Source organism: Pelophylax lessonae (genome assembly GCF_965119305.1).
Source record: "Pelophylax lessonae genome assembly, chromosome: 12".
NCBI classification, from domain to species: domain Eukaryota; kingdom Metazoa; phylum Chordata; class Amphibia; order Anura; family Ranidae; genus Pelophylax; species Pelophylax lessonae.
The window spans coordinates 86,839,445-86,855,790 of record NC_138779.1 but is presented as its reverse complement, the minus strand read 5'-3'; the positions used below and the strand labels follow the sequence as shown (position 1 = coordinate 86,855,790).

Below are 16,346 nucleotides of genomic sequence, written 5' to 3'. Positions count from 1 at the left end.
TAGTCACAAATTCTCCAGCAATCCACCATCATTTATTACAGTTAAAGATATGCAGGTTAGGTTACAAAAAGGACAATAGTGGAGTACAGATAGAATTCCTACATAAGGCCAGTGTGCATCATCAGGGGAAATCCAGGTTTATCATAAAGCAATATGTAATTAAAAAGTATATAACAGTATGTTCTGTACCCAAGTATATACGGTATATAGTATTTCTGGACACATCAAGACAAAAAAAGTTCAATCTATTCTTAGATCCTGAGGTCACCAATTCAATCTATTTTTAGATATTGGGCCTATTTTTAGATCCTGTCACCAGTTCGATCCATTTTTAGATCCTGGATCTATTTTGACCCCACATTCACACCTATGCATTTTTTAGTGCATTTTGAAGTTTGCAGAAACACACTACTTTCAATTTAACATGGTTTCTCATGGTACATTTTCACATTTATGATTTTTGCAGCCAGTGCGTTTTTGGAAAGGTCGCATTTTTTTATTCCTTCAAACTCTGTATATAGCGGGTTGCTAAGGAGCCGGCCAGGAAGCTGGCTGCCACGTCCTTAACAGCTGATGAGTCATCAGCTCCCCCGCTGACAGCTAAATAAAAAAAAAGGAAATAAGGTGTGGGACCCCCCCAGGTCCATACCAAGCCCTTCGGGTCTGGTATTGACGTGGAGGAGATCCCCACACCAACATTTACAAAAAAATGGCATGGGGTCCCTCAAAATCCATACCAAACCCTTATCCGAGCATGCAGCCTGGCAGGTCAGGAAAGGGAGGGGACGAGCGAGCACCCCCCCCTCCTGAACCATACCAGGCCACATGTACTCAACATAGGTTGGGGGGGATGCATTGGGGGGGGTGCGAGGGAGCTCTGCCCCTCCCACCCCAAAGCAACTTGATGGGGACAAAGGCCTCTTTCTTACAACCCTTGGTAGTGGTTGTGGGGGTCTGCTGGCAGGGAGCTTATCGGAATCCCAAAGCCCCCTTTAGGAAAGGCCCCCCCATGTGAAGGACAATGGGTTACATTGTACCCCTATCCATTCACCCACAAAAAAAAAAAAAAAAAGCAGTGTACTGTTACAAAACGTTTTTTTGACAGGTCCTTTATCAAGAATGAAGAATATCCCCCACTATAGCTCCAACGTGTCTTCTTTCTAAACCCTGGTCTCAACTGTTCAATATATTTCTAGATCCTGGATCTATTGTAATATTTTTGTTTGTTTAGGTCTCGGTTAGCTGGCATTTCTTGAAACCGGAAGTGAGGCTTCTAAAATCAAAGTGGCCTTTTAAACCTTTTTTCTATGATTTTTTTTTTTTTTTTGCATTTTAAGGATTCATTTTGGGGAGATCTGAGCCCATTTTGACAGCCTTAAAATGCAATAGATCAGCTGGGAAACTGCCATTTACTGAAACCAGAAGTGAGGTCACCAAAATTTGAATACTTATCCAGCCAAAGCCACTGTGTGGGCAATAGAAAAGGATAATGAACTTGGAACTAAACAGAAATCATCATGCGGAGCCTAAGGTGGGAGGTAACCCCACAGGATGGCTTGGATGATGAGGCCAGTCAGAAGGAATGGCTAGAATTTTTTTAATAACATGGGCATTAAGTTACAGGAACTGGTTTTAAAACGGAAAAAGAAAAAGATGACCATTTTAGAGAAACGAATAGCTGAGATAAAGGCAAATATTGAACCTGAGAAGGACTCGCCTCAGGTAATTAAGTTCAATACAGATATACAGAAAAAATTGGAGAAGGTTGATCGGGAGACGCACAAAAAGAAAGTCAAAAAATTCCGTAGGGATATGGAAGATTTTAAAAACAACATGGTATATGCCTGGCAGATGCCACCACTACCTACCAACCATGAGCAGGTGCCCCAGTCATTGGCACCGGTAGCAGTACCTCGGACATCTATGCCGAGAAATACCCCTCGTGGGAAAGGTAAAGGTAAAGGAAAAGGTAATCGCACAGTAGGTACGGTCTCTACCCCTTATAGGGGTGAGCCGATACATTATGCCAATTCAAGAGAGATGGAGGAGAGATGTCCTCCTGCCCCTTTACAAAGGAATGATTGGCAACAGGGAGCCCCTAGTGGTCCATACAGGGGCAACACGCAACAGGGGCAGTACCAGTACGATTCTGGATATACTTACTCTGTGCCCACGTACAACAGGTACAATGAGGCACCGGGTTTTGAAAATCCGAGAACCCCGGCCCAGAATCACCCTTTTCCCTGGAGGGGGGGAAGAGGCAGAGGCGGGAGGAGGAGGGGGAAACCGTGGAGAGGGAAACCTGTAGGGGCCCAAATGGACTCTTGGAGGCCCCAGCTCCCACACCTGGACAACCTAAAGGACCGCCCTTGGCCCAGGGTAGACGTACAACCAGAGGATGTAGAGGTGGACTCAAATACCAAAAAAAGAAGGAGAGAAAGGGAGTAAAGGGTATATACAACTTGACAAACACCGCTCTCACCGAAAAAGAGACCAACATACTTAACGCAGGGTTAAAATGCGCAGCCCAAAGGCCAATTAATAAATTCAATGTTTATGTGGACATCCACAAATACATTAGAAAAATTAATTTGAAGCGGCATTTTTTAAACCCTAGTAAAAATGTTTTGAAAAAAACTCAGTATGTTGGTAATGGCCTAATAGGTAAAGATAGTGGCCTTAAAAACAAATCGCTCTTTAATCCACCTCAGCCGGCGAATCAATGTGTTGAAGTGTTCAAGCAATCAGTCCTTGGGGACTTGGAAAGAATAAAACCCAAGAAGGATGTAAATCCTTGGTATATAAGAGAGGGCCTGGAATTGCTAGAGAAACGCAAAGATATCATCATTAGGCCGGCTGATAAAGGTGGGGGGGTGGTGATCTTAGACAAGAGTTTTTATGACCAACAACTGTCTGAGATGTTATCTGATACTTCCACCAATGGAGTTTTACCAGGCAATCCAACTTTTGCCTATAGGAGAGAGTTGGAAGGTCTGGTTAATACGGGCTATCAAAATGGAATACTTACAAAAAAGGAAAGAAGGTTCCTGGTGCCGAGCTATAGTAGAGTTCCTACTATATACACGCTGCCCAAGATCCATAAGAGTGATACAAATCCTCCACCTAGACCGATAGTGAACAGCATTAATTCGGTCACCTCCAGAATTGGGCAGTACCTCGATCATTTTTTGCAGGACAGCGTTCAATCTCTCAGATCTTATCTGAGAGACACAAAGGATTTCCTTACCATGATCAGAGGGGTTGAGTTACCGCAGGGAGAGGTGTACGTGGTTACGGCCGACGTGGCCTCTCTCTATACGGTCATTCAACATGATGACGCCCTTCTAGCGCTAAATTGGGCTCTAAGCAAACGACCGGATATCCCATTCCCCCAGAGGAGATTCCTAGGCTCGATACTACAATTTTGTGTGTCCCATAACTATTTCTGGTATGGGGGCACGTTCTTCTCTCAGCGGAAGGGCGTTGCCATGGGGGCTAAGTATGCCCCGAGCCTAGCGAATCTCTTCATGGGGGAATGGGAGGATCGCTACATTTAATGCCGCCGCTAGGGACGAGCTCGTCCTATACAAGAGATACATTGATGATCTCTTTTTTGTATGGGCGGGTAGCGAAGCCTCCTTGATATCGTTTGCGAATGACCTCAATACCAATGGAAACAATATCAAGCTAGAGTTTAATTGGAGTAAGGAAAAAATTCATTATCTGGATGTTGAAATCATGATTCAGGGCTCCAGTCTAGTGTCGTTGGCTTATTTTAAGCCAACGGACCGGAATGGTTATTTACCTGTGCAGAGTGGACATCATAGCACATGGTTAAGGAACATCCCCAAAGGACAGTTCCTTCGTGTGAGAAGGAACTGTACTGTCGACTCAGATTACCAACAACAGGCAATGGTGATCATGAAACGCTTTTGTGAAAAGGGTTATCCGACAAAAGATCTTGAACAAACAATGAACGAGATCGGAAGAATTCCATAAAGCGAGTGTCTGAGTGATAAGATCAAAACGCCCAATGATAGACATCAGTGGGGGTTCATAACAGATTTCAACATCCAGCATAAAGAGGTGGAGCAAATCTTCCGAAAAAATTGGAATATCTTGCAAATGGATAAGTTTATAGGTAAAATGATCCCCGAGAAACCAGTCTTCATCTACCGGAAGGCTCCGAGTTTCGGCGATAGACTGGTCAAAAAAGTTCTCGACCCACCTGTAAAACCAAAGTTTTTTTGGGATAACAGAGTTGGGTTTTATGCTTGTAGACATTGCAAGGCCTGTAGGCAGGTTGATGTTCATCTGAGGGGGTATACGTCCTTTACATCATCTGCTAACGGACGTTCCTTCGAGATTCAGGACCTGATCACCTGCAGATCCACGCATGTGGTATACGGCTTGCAGTGTCCTTGCGGGCTGATCTATATCGGTCGGACAAAGAGAACTCTGGGCAAGAGGGTCTCAGAACATATAGGGAACATCCGAAAGGGTTATAAATATCACAGTGTTCCTCTACATTTCAAGTACCATCACAACAAGGACCCTTCGGGGTTGCGTTTTTGGGGGATTGAGAAGGTGGAACAGGTATGGAGGGGCTCCAACAGAGTCAGGGAGCTCTCAAAAAGAGAAACCTTCTGGATCTATCAAACTAACGCATTAGCCCCTAATGGTATGAACGTGGAGTTGGATATCAACTGCTTCATTAGTGATTACTAGTCCAGAAGGATCAGTACTAGCCATTTCGCAATTGGAACCTTCTTCTTCTTTTTTGGTTTACATGTTTTTTGTTTTTGGGTTTATTTCGTTTTGTTTTTTTCAAAGTACTACTAATATCTCCTTGATATTCTCTTTCTCCTGGATACCAGTACTGTATGTCAAATAGCTCGTGGGTACCTGCAGGGTAGGTCCCATTGAGCTTTCGCAGTGAACGGTACACGCTTTAAGCTGGTACCACCAGTTTCCTGCGTATATATATGGTTTTATTCAGTGATTCAGGTATGCAGCTTTAATAGTGGTCAGTCAGGCCATTTGTATGGCTGTTGCATATTTGTTTGTTTTAGTTTATATGTCGACAGTGTGTTACCAGATATGGAGCACCACAATCAAGAATGATAAGTGACACCAGGACCTAGTTGGTCAGATATATTACTGTAATTATAATCAGTGAGCCCATTTTTAGACATTAACACATGCGGTATAATTGGTGCTCCCCTGGGGAGCACCGACATAAGGTGATAGCTGAAGCGATATCCCCATTATAAAGGGTAGAATATATACAATATCGTGTCATAATGATCAGTATTTTAAGAAACTTTTGAGAGTATTCATTAAGAGAATTTAAGGACCAGTGTTCATATTATTGTCACACTGATTTACATATAACATTGATGGGATAAAGCCTGGCGGGCAATAGTAGGCTCTTGCTGGGAATCAGTGTTTGTACCTATTCTTTTAGTTTCGTATCTGTTGAGGATATTTGATTTGCATATTTGAGGCATGTGTCAACTATACCCATATTCCTTCATTTTAGTTATATATCTGTTATGAGATAATAGATGGATGCATTAAGTGTGTGCCAATGCAATTAATGTTGAGGAATATATGAGGGAATGTATATGGCGATGTCCCCACTGGCCGCAGGGACGGTCATGAAGCCGGCCTTAGTGAGTAGTATAGTTGCGGCAGGGTGGGACCTAGATGAGGCTTTGCTTTGTTTAGGAGTTCGCATCATATGCACGTAGGGGGGTTTATTCCGCTCTGGTGTATCATAGGGGTAGGATGTGCTGACTGGGAGCTCCACTTCCGGCTTCCGGTCCGGACAAGTGGATGACAGCTGGCTCCACTTCCTGTTTCCTGCCTCGAGGGCAGGGCGGGACGAAGGATGTATGTCATTTCCGGTCCCTGCTGTTTCCGGATAGGCGGACTCAGTGGGGGGCGGAGTTTCTAAGCGTCACCTCTGATGTTTTTCCTGTTTCCTGCCTCGAGGGCAGGGTGGGATGAGCGACGTACGTCATTTCCGGTCCCTCCGAGGTTCAGGATAGGTGGACACAGCGAGGGGCGGAGCTTTTAAACGTCACTTCTGGTGTCTCCAGTGTCCGGATGAACGGACCTGGAGAACAGCGGTGGAGTGGCTTCCGGCCACCAACGCAGATTGAATGCGTACTGGCGGCGGACTTCCTTCCGGCCGCCCACGAGGCGGAGGACCCCGCCCTCCGTTTAGCACACACCCCCACCCTCCTCCCATAGGGGTATAAAGATGAGGTGATGTGGCCGCGTGCTCACGCCCTCAGTAGAAGTCCAGTGCCGACGAAACGCGTCAGGGCGTGAGCACGCGGTCATTCTGTTCCACACCAAGGACATCCCAGAGGATCCCCAGCACCAAACGCCATTTGAGTCCGGGCAACATCGCGATAGGGTGGCTGGATCACCCGTACCGTGTGGCTCAGTGGGGACAACGTTAGTAGCGGGAGGACCGGGTCTTGTGCCTTGGATATGTTGTTCGCATAATACATCCGATTCCATGTGAGTGTGATTTTAACCTTTTAATAAAGCCTTGTTTGTACATATTACGCTATGGGTATCTGTTCCCCTTTTATGTGAGACGAGAGGAGGAGGTATCTGTTCCCCCTTTATGTGAGAGGAGAGGAGGAGGTGCTGCCTATATCCCTACTAGTTGGAGTGGAATCCTGAGGGGATCGCCATCCGGAAGTGGAGGATTATTGATTGAATAAAGCGCTAAACCCTAGCGCTAAGGGTACGTGTCCACTCTCAAGGGGGGGGAGCACAGTGGTGAGGTGAAGGATATGATGGTTGCTGAGTGATCGATAAGGAAGTCTTGTGTTTCATCACACAACGAGTTTCCAACCTTTCGTGTGTCTTCACCCTGAAAATATTATGGACTCATGAACTTTAAGGCTTTATATTTATTCACTACTTTGTCAGGCTGCTAATAATTGCCATATACCTTTAACCTCGTCAGAGGCGGTTTTTAGCGCTGCTAGTGTTTATTTGGGCTAAGGCTCTTATACGCACCTTTTTTATGGTATGATTTGAGTATAGCAGCTGCTTCGCTGGATATATAGGCATATGAGTACATCTTGCTGCATTGCTAGATATACAAGGCTGATCCTAGGAGTATTGCATACACATGAGCGCTGAGTGGGTGGGATAAGGAATATTGTTTCTTTCTTGCTCCTTTCGTAAACAGAAAAAATACCAACAGAATGCTTGGAGATTTGTTTAATGCAAAAATAATGGGAATAGCAATGGGTGTGAAATTTGCGCCAACCTTGGCCATTATCTTTTTGGCCCAGTGGGAAGATCAGGTTTTGTTTCACAATAAACCCGTACAGAAGATGTGTAGATGATATTATGGTTACCTGGAAAACTAATGGCCAAACTAAATAATATCAAAAAATACAATTACAATACCAAGACTGCACAAATAAGGCCTTGGGGGAAGAGAATACAGGAACATTTATATAATATAGTCATAGGATGTAAAAAAAAAAAAAAAAATATCAATTCATTTTCTTTAGATCCTAATAAGGAACCTTCTTGTTTACACTTCTGGGGCATTGAAAAATATAAAAAGGCATTGGAGAAGAAACAATAAAATTAGAGAGCTTAGTCAAAAGGAATCTAGATGAATATAAGCGGTAAAATGTTGATACCAAAGGGCTAAAATGTGGAGTTAAAGTGTTTGTAAAGCCCTGAAGGTTTTTTACCTTCATGCATTCTATTCATGCACCTTCTGTGTGCAGCAGCCCCTCTAATACTTACCTGAGCCCCATTGTGATCCAGCGACGTGCACTAGAGCCTAAGCTCTCCTCATTGGCTAATAATGCAGCGGGGGGAGCCATTGGCTCTTACTGCTGTCAATCACAGCCAGTGAACCAATGAGGAAAGAGGGGGCAGGGCCCGAGCTGCAGCTCTGTGTGTGAATGGCTCAGCAGCGAGCCTGCTTGGACTTCCCGACTGCAAGGAGGGAGGGGCCAGGAGCGCTGGCGGGGACCAGAGAAGAGGACGATTGGGGCTGCTCTGTGCAAAACCACTACACAGAACAGTAAGTATAATATGTTTGTTATTTGAAAAAAAAAAAAAGGGCATTAATATTACTTTAAACAGCGTTATTAGTGATTTTTATTTGTGTTAAGTTATTGTAATGTAATAAGCATGTTGATCATTAGATGGCGCTAGATGTAAGTAAGGCTCTATGAGATTTAAAGTGGAGTTCCACCCTAAATTTATACTTACCTCCATCTTCTCGCTCCGGGTCACCTGAAAAACAAATGGATAATCGCATTTTTTTTTTTTTTTTACTTACCTCGTATAGAAGAAAATATACTTACCTTACTTCCTTCTTCCTCCCCTCGGCGGCCACGGCCCGTCATCGCTTCCTGGCTTTGCAATGATTCCTGGGAGCTGAACGTCATCGCTCCCAGGAATCATTGCGCCTGCACCGGCCCCGACGTCAGTTCCGGGGCGTGCGCGTCATTCCCTTCCAAACAGCTTCTGGGCATGCCCAGAAGCTGTGGAGGGATGACGCGCGCGCCCCTGAAGTGATGGCGGGGCCGGTGCAGTGCATCGTGGGACCGAAGAAGACGGAAGAGGACGCAGAAGAGGATCGCGCTGAGATGGCAGCGCTGGACAATACTTTTTCAAGGTAAGTATTTCTCCTAAAAGGTAAGTGCAACCCGGGACAGATCAGAGGCTAGCCAGCTAGCCATTGTGGAATGTACTAGCCCTGACTGTCCCGGGGGTATTTTTATTAAAAAAAGTATTTCCAGAGTGGAACTCCGCTTTAAAATTCAGTTTCTTTTTAATACAGTACAATGTTTATATTTTAATGCAATTATTTTTAATATGTTAATGCAGTGAGTTTTAGTAAATAGGGATTTTAGGAATTGATGGGAGATGAGGAGGTCCACAATCTAGTGCACTGAGCAGGAAGCAAAGCTGAGATAACAGTACAAGAAAATATGATGATAAATACCAGCTAGCATCACCGGACTCCGATCCCCTGAAGCAGTCATGTGGGTGTGACACAGCGAGTTAGGCAGAGCTGGTGATATCATCCCGCAAACGAGGAAGTGTAGTGGTTGCCAATCATTTCTTAAGGGGATGTTGCCTATGCTATTAAAGTGTGCACAGGATTGGCGCTCAAGACAATGTGATTGTTTTCATGTATTTTAGGTAGCACTGCACCAGCAAACAGTTAAGGAGACATTCGGCACTCCCATTAAAGTGGAACTAAAGGGTAAATACCTACATGTCCAATACTCCCTCACTGATGCCAGGATCTTTCTGAGTGCTGATCTTCATTGGCCGGCGAGGTAGGACTTCACTCCTGCAAATGCGCAGGAGATAGTCATCCCAGCACTCATACGAGCCCAGCACTAAGCTGAGCTGCACATGTGCAGCTCAGTTTACAGTGCTGGAGAAGACAGTAAACAGGCTGGTAGGGGCATTTTATTGCAGAAGAGACAGCGCATGCAATAAAAGCCTGCCTGCTCGCCGTTTCTTACAGTGGAACTTCAGTTTCACTTTAAGATTTCCAATGCATCCGGGAAAGAATTCACATCGCTTCACTTTTTCCATATTTTGTTATGTTACAGCCTTATTCCAAAATGGATTAAATTCATTTTCCTAAAAATTCTGCAAAAAAATATCCCATAATGACAATGTGAAAGAAGTTTGTTTGAAATCTTTGCAAATTTATTAAAACAAAACAAAACAAAAAAAAAAAAAAAAAAAAAAAATCACATGCACATAAAATATACACATTCTTTGCCATGACTCTCAAAATTGAGCTCAGGTGCATCGGGTTTCCATTGATCATCATTGAGATGTTTCTAAAACTTGATTGGAGTCTACCTGTGCTAAATTCAGTTGACTGGACATGATTTGGAAAAGCCCACACTAGTCTAAATAAGGTCCCACAGTTAACAGTGCATGTCAGCCTAAGCTATGAAGTCCAAGGAATTGTCTGTAGACCTCCAAGACAGGATTGCATTGAGGCAGAGATCGGAGGAAGGATACAGAAAAATCTCTGCAGCATTGAAGGTCCCAATGAGCACATTAGCCTCCAGCATCTGTAAATGGAAAAATATTGGAACCATCAGGACTCTTCCTAGAGCGGTCTGCCCAGCCAAACTGAGCAATCGGGGGTAGAAGGGCCTTAGTCAGGGAGATGACCAAGAACCCGATGGTCACTCTGGCAGAGGTCCAACATTTCTCTGTGGAGAGAGGAGAACCTTCCAGAAGAACAACCTCTGTAGATCTCTGCAGCACTTCACCAATCAGGCCTGTATTGTAGAGTGGCCAGACCGAAGCCACTCCTCAGTAAAAGGCACATGACAGCCCACCTCGAGTTTCCCCAAGAGGCACCTGAAAGACTCTCAGGCCATGAGAAAAAAAATTCTCTGGTCTGATGAAACAAAGATTGAACTCTTTGGCCTGAATGGCAAGCGTCATGTCTGGAAGAAAACCAGACACTGATCATCATCTGGATAATACCATCCCTACCATGAAACATGGTGGTGGCAGCATCATGCTGTGTGGATGTTTTTCACTGGCAGGAACTGGGAGACTACTCAGGATCAAGAGAAAGATGAATGCAGCAATGTACAGAGACATCATTGATAAAAACCTGCTCCAGAGTGCCCTAAGCACACAATCAAGAGAACAAAGAAGTGGCTTTGGGACAACTCTGTGAACATCCCCAAGTGGCCTAGTCAGGGCCCAGACTTTAACCCGATGAAACATCTCTGAAAATGGCTGTCCCATCCAACCTGCTAAAGCTTGAGAGCTTCCTGCAAAGAAGAATGGGAGAAACCGACCAAAAATAGGTGTGCCAAGCTTGTAGCATCATAATTGGTGCCAAAGGCTGTGAATACTTATGTGTTTTTTTTTTCCGTTTTTTTTATTTTTAATAAAATTTGCAAAGATTTCAAACAAACTTCTATCATGTTGTCATTATGGGGTATTGTTTGTATAATTTTGAGGAAAATAATGAATTGAATCAATCTTGGAATAAGGCTGTAACATAACAAAATATGGAAAAAGTGAAGCGCTGTGAATACTTTCCGGATGCACTGTATGTTTGACATCCCAATACTGGGACTGAAGTTCTTTCTCTCAACAAAGCTTTATGTACACACACTGCTCATGGACAAGTTGAAGTTTGCCAGCACAAGGCTTGCTGGTTTACACACCAGGTTCAGTTTTGGATTTGATGATGCCGATTCATTGTCCAGTGAACAGGCGACCCAGGAAGCGGACATCCTAAATCAGAGAACAAGTGGGTCATCTACCTGCCTGTGCGGTAAAAAACAAGACTGGTTTGATTGGACGGCATTATAAATCCTCAGGGTGGTAAAACACTGATCATTTTTTATTTAGCAGTTGGCCTGAAGCTTAGCCGCTACTATATTTGTCTCAAGGTCAGTACATGGATGCATCAAAGGAGACATTTCCGAAGGAGCATTGTAAGTAGGGATGCACCGAATGTTCGGCCACCGAAATTATTTGGCCGAAAATAGCAAAAAAAGCACTTTCGGTGTTCGGCCGAATAAGTAAAAAGGCCGAATAAATTTGTGCCGAACAATGACGTTTTTAATGACGCGGATGGTGGGTCGGTAAGCCCAGATTGCGGGTCCCCGACCGGCGACCCGCCATCCCCGAGCATCACTGTAAACATAGCCGGAAAGGCACTACAGGAAGCAGAGCGGATGCTTCCTGTATAGCCGCTTAGCGCCGGGGTCTGTCACAGGCGGAGTGATACCAAATGTACTCCGCCTCCGCCTGTGACAGGGCACAGGAGCCATACAGCAAACATCGACAGATGGGAGGGAGGGAGGTAAGGAGAGACTTGAGAGGACAGAGACACGAGAGAACAAGAGAGAGAGAGAGAGAGAGAGAGAGAACAAGAGAGAGAGAGAGAGAGAACAAGAGAGAGAGAGAGAGAGAGAGAGAGAGAGAGAGAGAACAAGAGAGAGAGAGAGAGAGAGAACAAGAGAGAGAGAGAGAGAGAACAAGAGAGAGAGAGAGAGAGAGAACGAGAGAGAACGAGAGAGAGAGAGAGAACGAGAGAGAGAGAGAGAACGAGAGAGAGAGAGAGAACGAGAGAGAGAGAGAGAACGAGAGAGAGAGAGAGAACGAGAGAGAGAGAGAGAACGAGAGAGAGAGAGAGAACGAGAGAGAGAGAGAGAACGAGAGAACGAGAGAGAACGAGAGAACGAGAGAGAGAGAGAGAGAGAACGAGAGAGAGAGAGAGAGAGAACGAGAGAGAGAGAGAGAGAGAGAGAGAACGAGAGAGAGAGAGAGAGAGAACGAGAGAGAGAGAACGAGAGAGAGAGAGAGAGAACGAGAGAGAGAGAGAGAGAGAGAACGAGAGAGAGAGAGAGAGAGAACGAGAGAGAGAGAGAGAGAACGAGAGAGAGAACGAGAGAGAGAGAGAACGAGAGAGAGAACGAGAGAGAGAGAGAGAGAGAACGAGAGAGAGAGAGAACGAGAGAGAGAACGAGAGAGAGAGAGAACGAGAGAGAGAACGAGAGAGAGAGAGAGAACGAGAGAGAGAACGAGAGAGAGAGAGAGAACGAGAGAGAGAGAGAGAACGAGAACGAGAGAGAGAGAGAGAACGAGAGAGAGAGAGAGAGAGAACGAGAGAGAGAGAGAGAGAGAACGAGAGAGAGAACGAGAGAGAGAGAGAGAGAACGAGAGAGAGAGAGAGAAGGAGAGAGAGAGAGAGAAGGAGAGAGAGAGAGAGAACGAGAGAGAGAGAGAGAACGAGAGAGAGAGAGAGAACGAGAGAGAGAGAGAGAACGAGAGAGAGAGAGAGAACGAGAGAGAGAGAGAGAACGAGAGAGAGAGAGAGAACACGAGAGAGAGGACAAGAGAGAGAGAGAGAGAGAGACATGAGAGGACAAGAGAGAGAGAGAGACATGAGAGGACAAGAGAGAGAGAGAGAGAGAGAGAGTGAGAGGACAAGAGAGAGAGAGAGTGAGAGGACAAGAGAGAGAGAAAAAAATTGGCAAAATAAATGGAAAAAATGCGAAACACCGCGTTCGGTATTCGGCCAAGCATTTCATTATTATTCGGCTTCGGCCAAGAATTTCATTTCGGTGCATCCCTAATTGTAAGTTTGTATGTAACGGTCACATACATTTGCAAATGCATACAAGCAAGATGTCCACCTTTATTACATGTTAAAAAACACAGTATTGCATTTTACCGTTCTCATGATGCGGGTCTTTACTTTTCTGGCCTTTGTTGAATACACAAAGGCTCTGCGTACAGCTCGTACCGCCAAACTATAACAGCGATTCTTTCGGCCTCGAAAATGCTGCAAAGGAAAAAAAAATAGTGGTAATGATGTAGGTATTTGCCATCATATAAAAGACGCCTTCCTAAATAAATTAATAATCCATTTCCCCACGTGTTACAAAAGTAAAGTCAGATTTTGCTGCAATACTCATCTCATCCCCAAGGCTGTCACTGAAGACTCATCACTCTGGTGCAGTGCCAATTTTCTTCTGGGATAAATGGCACCCAGTGCCAAACAGCATTATATAAGCACTGAGATGTGTAGGAACATCCACTGCAGAGGCCAGAGTAGAAGAACATTAAATGGGCAGTCAGTACTGGAATTCAGGGATTGGGTGGAGTTGAGCTTAAAAAAGACAGTATTGCAAAAATGCTGCCACTGTCACTTTAAAACAATTTCCAGGCTTAGGGAACACCCACTAATAATTATTATATTTACACCTCAACAGACATCATCATGAAAAGTGACTTGCAGTTATAAAGATAAACATAAGAATAGGAATGTGGTGTACTCAGTGTATTTAAGACCCAGGGCTGCTCTACACAAAAAAAATATTTTCAGTAACAATATTATTTTCAGAAATGAAACAAATTTTAATAATGGCCAGAAAGGAAACAGACTGAAAATTGTAGTGCTCCCTCAGATTGGTAACTAGAAAAGGGACCCCCTTACATTGATTGCCATTGGTGGTCTTTGAAGTGCATTGGAGATCAGTGGGAAGAACACTCCTTACATTGGGATTAATGGGAAGCACACTCCTTACATTGGGATCAGTGGGAGGAAGGCCCCTTATGCTGGCGGTCAGCGGGAGGAACGCCCCTTATGCTGGTGGTCAGCGGGAGGAACGCCCCTTACGCTGACGGTCAGTGAAAAAAAAAAAAAATCAGTATTGAAAACTCAACCATAAAATCCCATATACACAATCCTATACCTGCTGGTGGTCAGTGCGAGGAACGCCCCTTACGCTGGCGGTCAGTGCGAGGAACGCCCCTTACGCTGGCGGTCAGTGCGAGGAACGCCCCTTACGCTGGCGGTCAGTGCGAGGAACGCCCCTTACGCTGGCGGTCAGTGCGAGGAACGCCCCTTACGCTGGCGGTCAGTGCGAGGAACGCCCCTTACGCTGGCGGTCAGTGCGAGGAACGCCCCTTACAAATATCTGAGGCAAAAACTGCACATTGCTCAAGGAACCCCTGGCAACCTTTGCGGTCCACAGAACAATGACTGGCAAAGGATAAGCTGTATTTGGGGTGTAGTATGGGGGGGGGGGGGGTAGACTGCCTTGTACTATGCTTTGCAAAAACAGAGAACTGCTTATGTATTCTATAGGATCCCCAAACCATGAAATCCTATTAGGATGGGATGGGCTGGATGGTGAATTGTCTGCGCTGAGCACACTCTGGAGCAGGCGGGGTCCAGGCAGCCTCTGGATTAGCACAAAGCAGATGGTACTGTTAGGGATGAATAAAGATTTTGCTGCTGATGAATCCACTCACCTCTACAGCTCATAGCAGAACACAACAACCAGAGACAGTTCCCTCACACCACAATCCTCAGCGACTGCTCCAGTCCCATGCATCCATCCCTCTGCAGTAGGGTTGTCATCTCATCCCTTTAAACCAGGACACATAATAATTACACAGGTTCTGTGGCTGAATAAGGTGGTGATTAAACTCACTTTGTGTCTTATGTGAATTATATTGGCCTCAGAACCTGTGTAATTAATATTTGTCCTGATTCAAAGGGATGAGGTGGCAACCCTCCTCTCCAGGCCATGCCAGCTATGTATCAGGCAGGACGATGGGCTGGATGCAGCATACAGGAAGAGGCACACAAGGCACCCCTGGGGTCACACAGAAATCAGTATCCTCAGACAGCTCCTCCGTGTTCCTTTGACTTACCCGAGCATGTTTGAGCACCTCCTGAATTCTCCAGTACCGATCTGGACCCCGGCTCCGAACCCAACGTGATAAACTTAGGAACACCATGCTGTGCCCTCTACTGGATGCCCTAGATGCCCTTAACAAAGATGGACTCCGCGTGCACTCTGACTTTGACACTTTCGGAACGTGCGTCTGACGTCAAGCTTTTTTCCCTTCTAGCGAGCTTTATTGACATCGATGTTTTAAACAGAACGTAAAGCAGTAGGTTTTCTGTAGAAAGGTGTGGGCTTGTGGCAGCAGTAGCTGCGTATACAGGATGTGTGGTAAGGGAGGGCTGCAGTACAACAGTGCTGATGCTATTAGTGTAACGTATTAATAAAGTTGTATTCACTAGTACCAGTCTAAGTGAACCCTGAATGACCATTTGCTAAAGCATTGGGTATCCGAAATATCTGAAGTCCTTAGCATAGATTTTTTTCATCTTCTGTTGCATCTTAAACCTGCTAAACTTGCTGCACCCCCTTCACCCACCTACTCCTGTCATGTCTGCACCCACCTACTCCTGTCATGTCTGCACCCATGTACTCCTGTCATGTCTGCACCCATCTACTCCTGTCATGTCTGCACCCATCTACTCCTGTCATGTCTGCACCCATCTACTCCTGTCATGTCTGCACCCACCTACTCCTGTCATGTCTGCACCCACCTACTCCTGTCATGTCTGCACCCATCTACTCCTGTCATGTCTGCACCCATCTACTCCTGTCATGTCTGCACCCACCTACTCCTGTCATGTCTGCACTCATCTACTCCTGTCATGTCTGCACCCATGTACTCCTGTCATGTCTGCACCCATGTACTCCTGTCATGTCTGCACCCATCTACTCCTGTCATGTCTGCACCCATCTACTCCTGTCATGTCTGCACCCACCTACTCCTGTCATGTCTGCACCCATCTACTCCTGTAATGTCTGCACCCACGTACTCCTGTCATGTCTGCACCCACCTACTCCTGTCATGTCTGCACCCATCTACTCCTGTCATGTCTGCACCCACCTACTCCTGTCATGTCTGCACCCATCTACTCCTGTCATGTCTGCACCCATGTACTCCTGTCATGTCTGCAC

General features: G+C 45.4%; 1 protein-coding gene across 1 annotated transcript in view; it reads right to left on the bottom strand.

The window, feature by feature from the left end:
• The window catches only part of MRPL20 (mitochondrial ribosomal protein L20), a 42,148-nt gene extending 26,752 nt beyond the window's left edge, over nucleotides 1-15,396 (bottom strand). Inside the window, exons 1-2 of the mRNA XM_082274112.1 lie at nucleotides 15,238-15,396; nucleotides 13,247-13,357 (exon numbers count right to left, since the gene is read on the bottom strand). Of these exons, the coding sequence (XP_082130238.1) occupies nucleotides 13,247-13,357; nucleotides 15,238-15,324 (198 nt within the window). The 5' untranslated portion in view covers nucleotides 15,325-15,396. The remainder of the gene's footprint in view (nucleotides 1-13,246; nucleotides 13,358-15,237) is intronic.
• Between the last annotated feature and the right edge of the window lie 950 nt (nucleotides 15,397-16,346).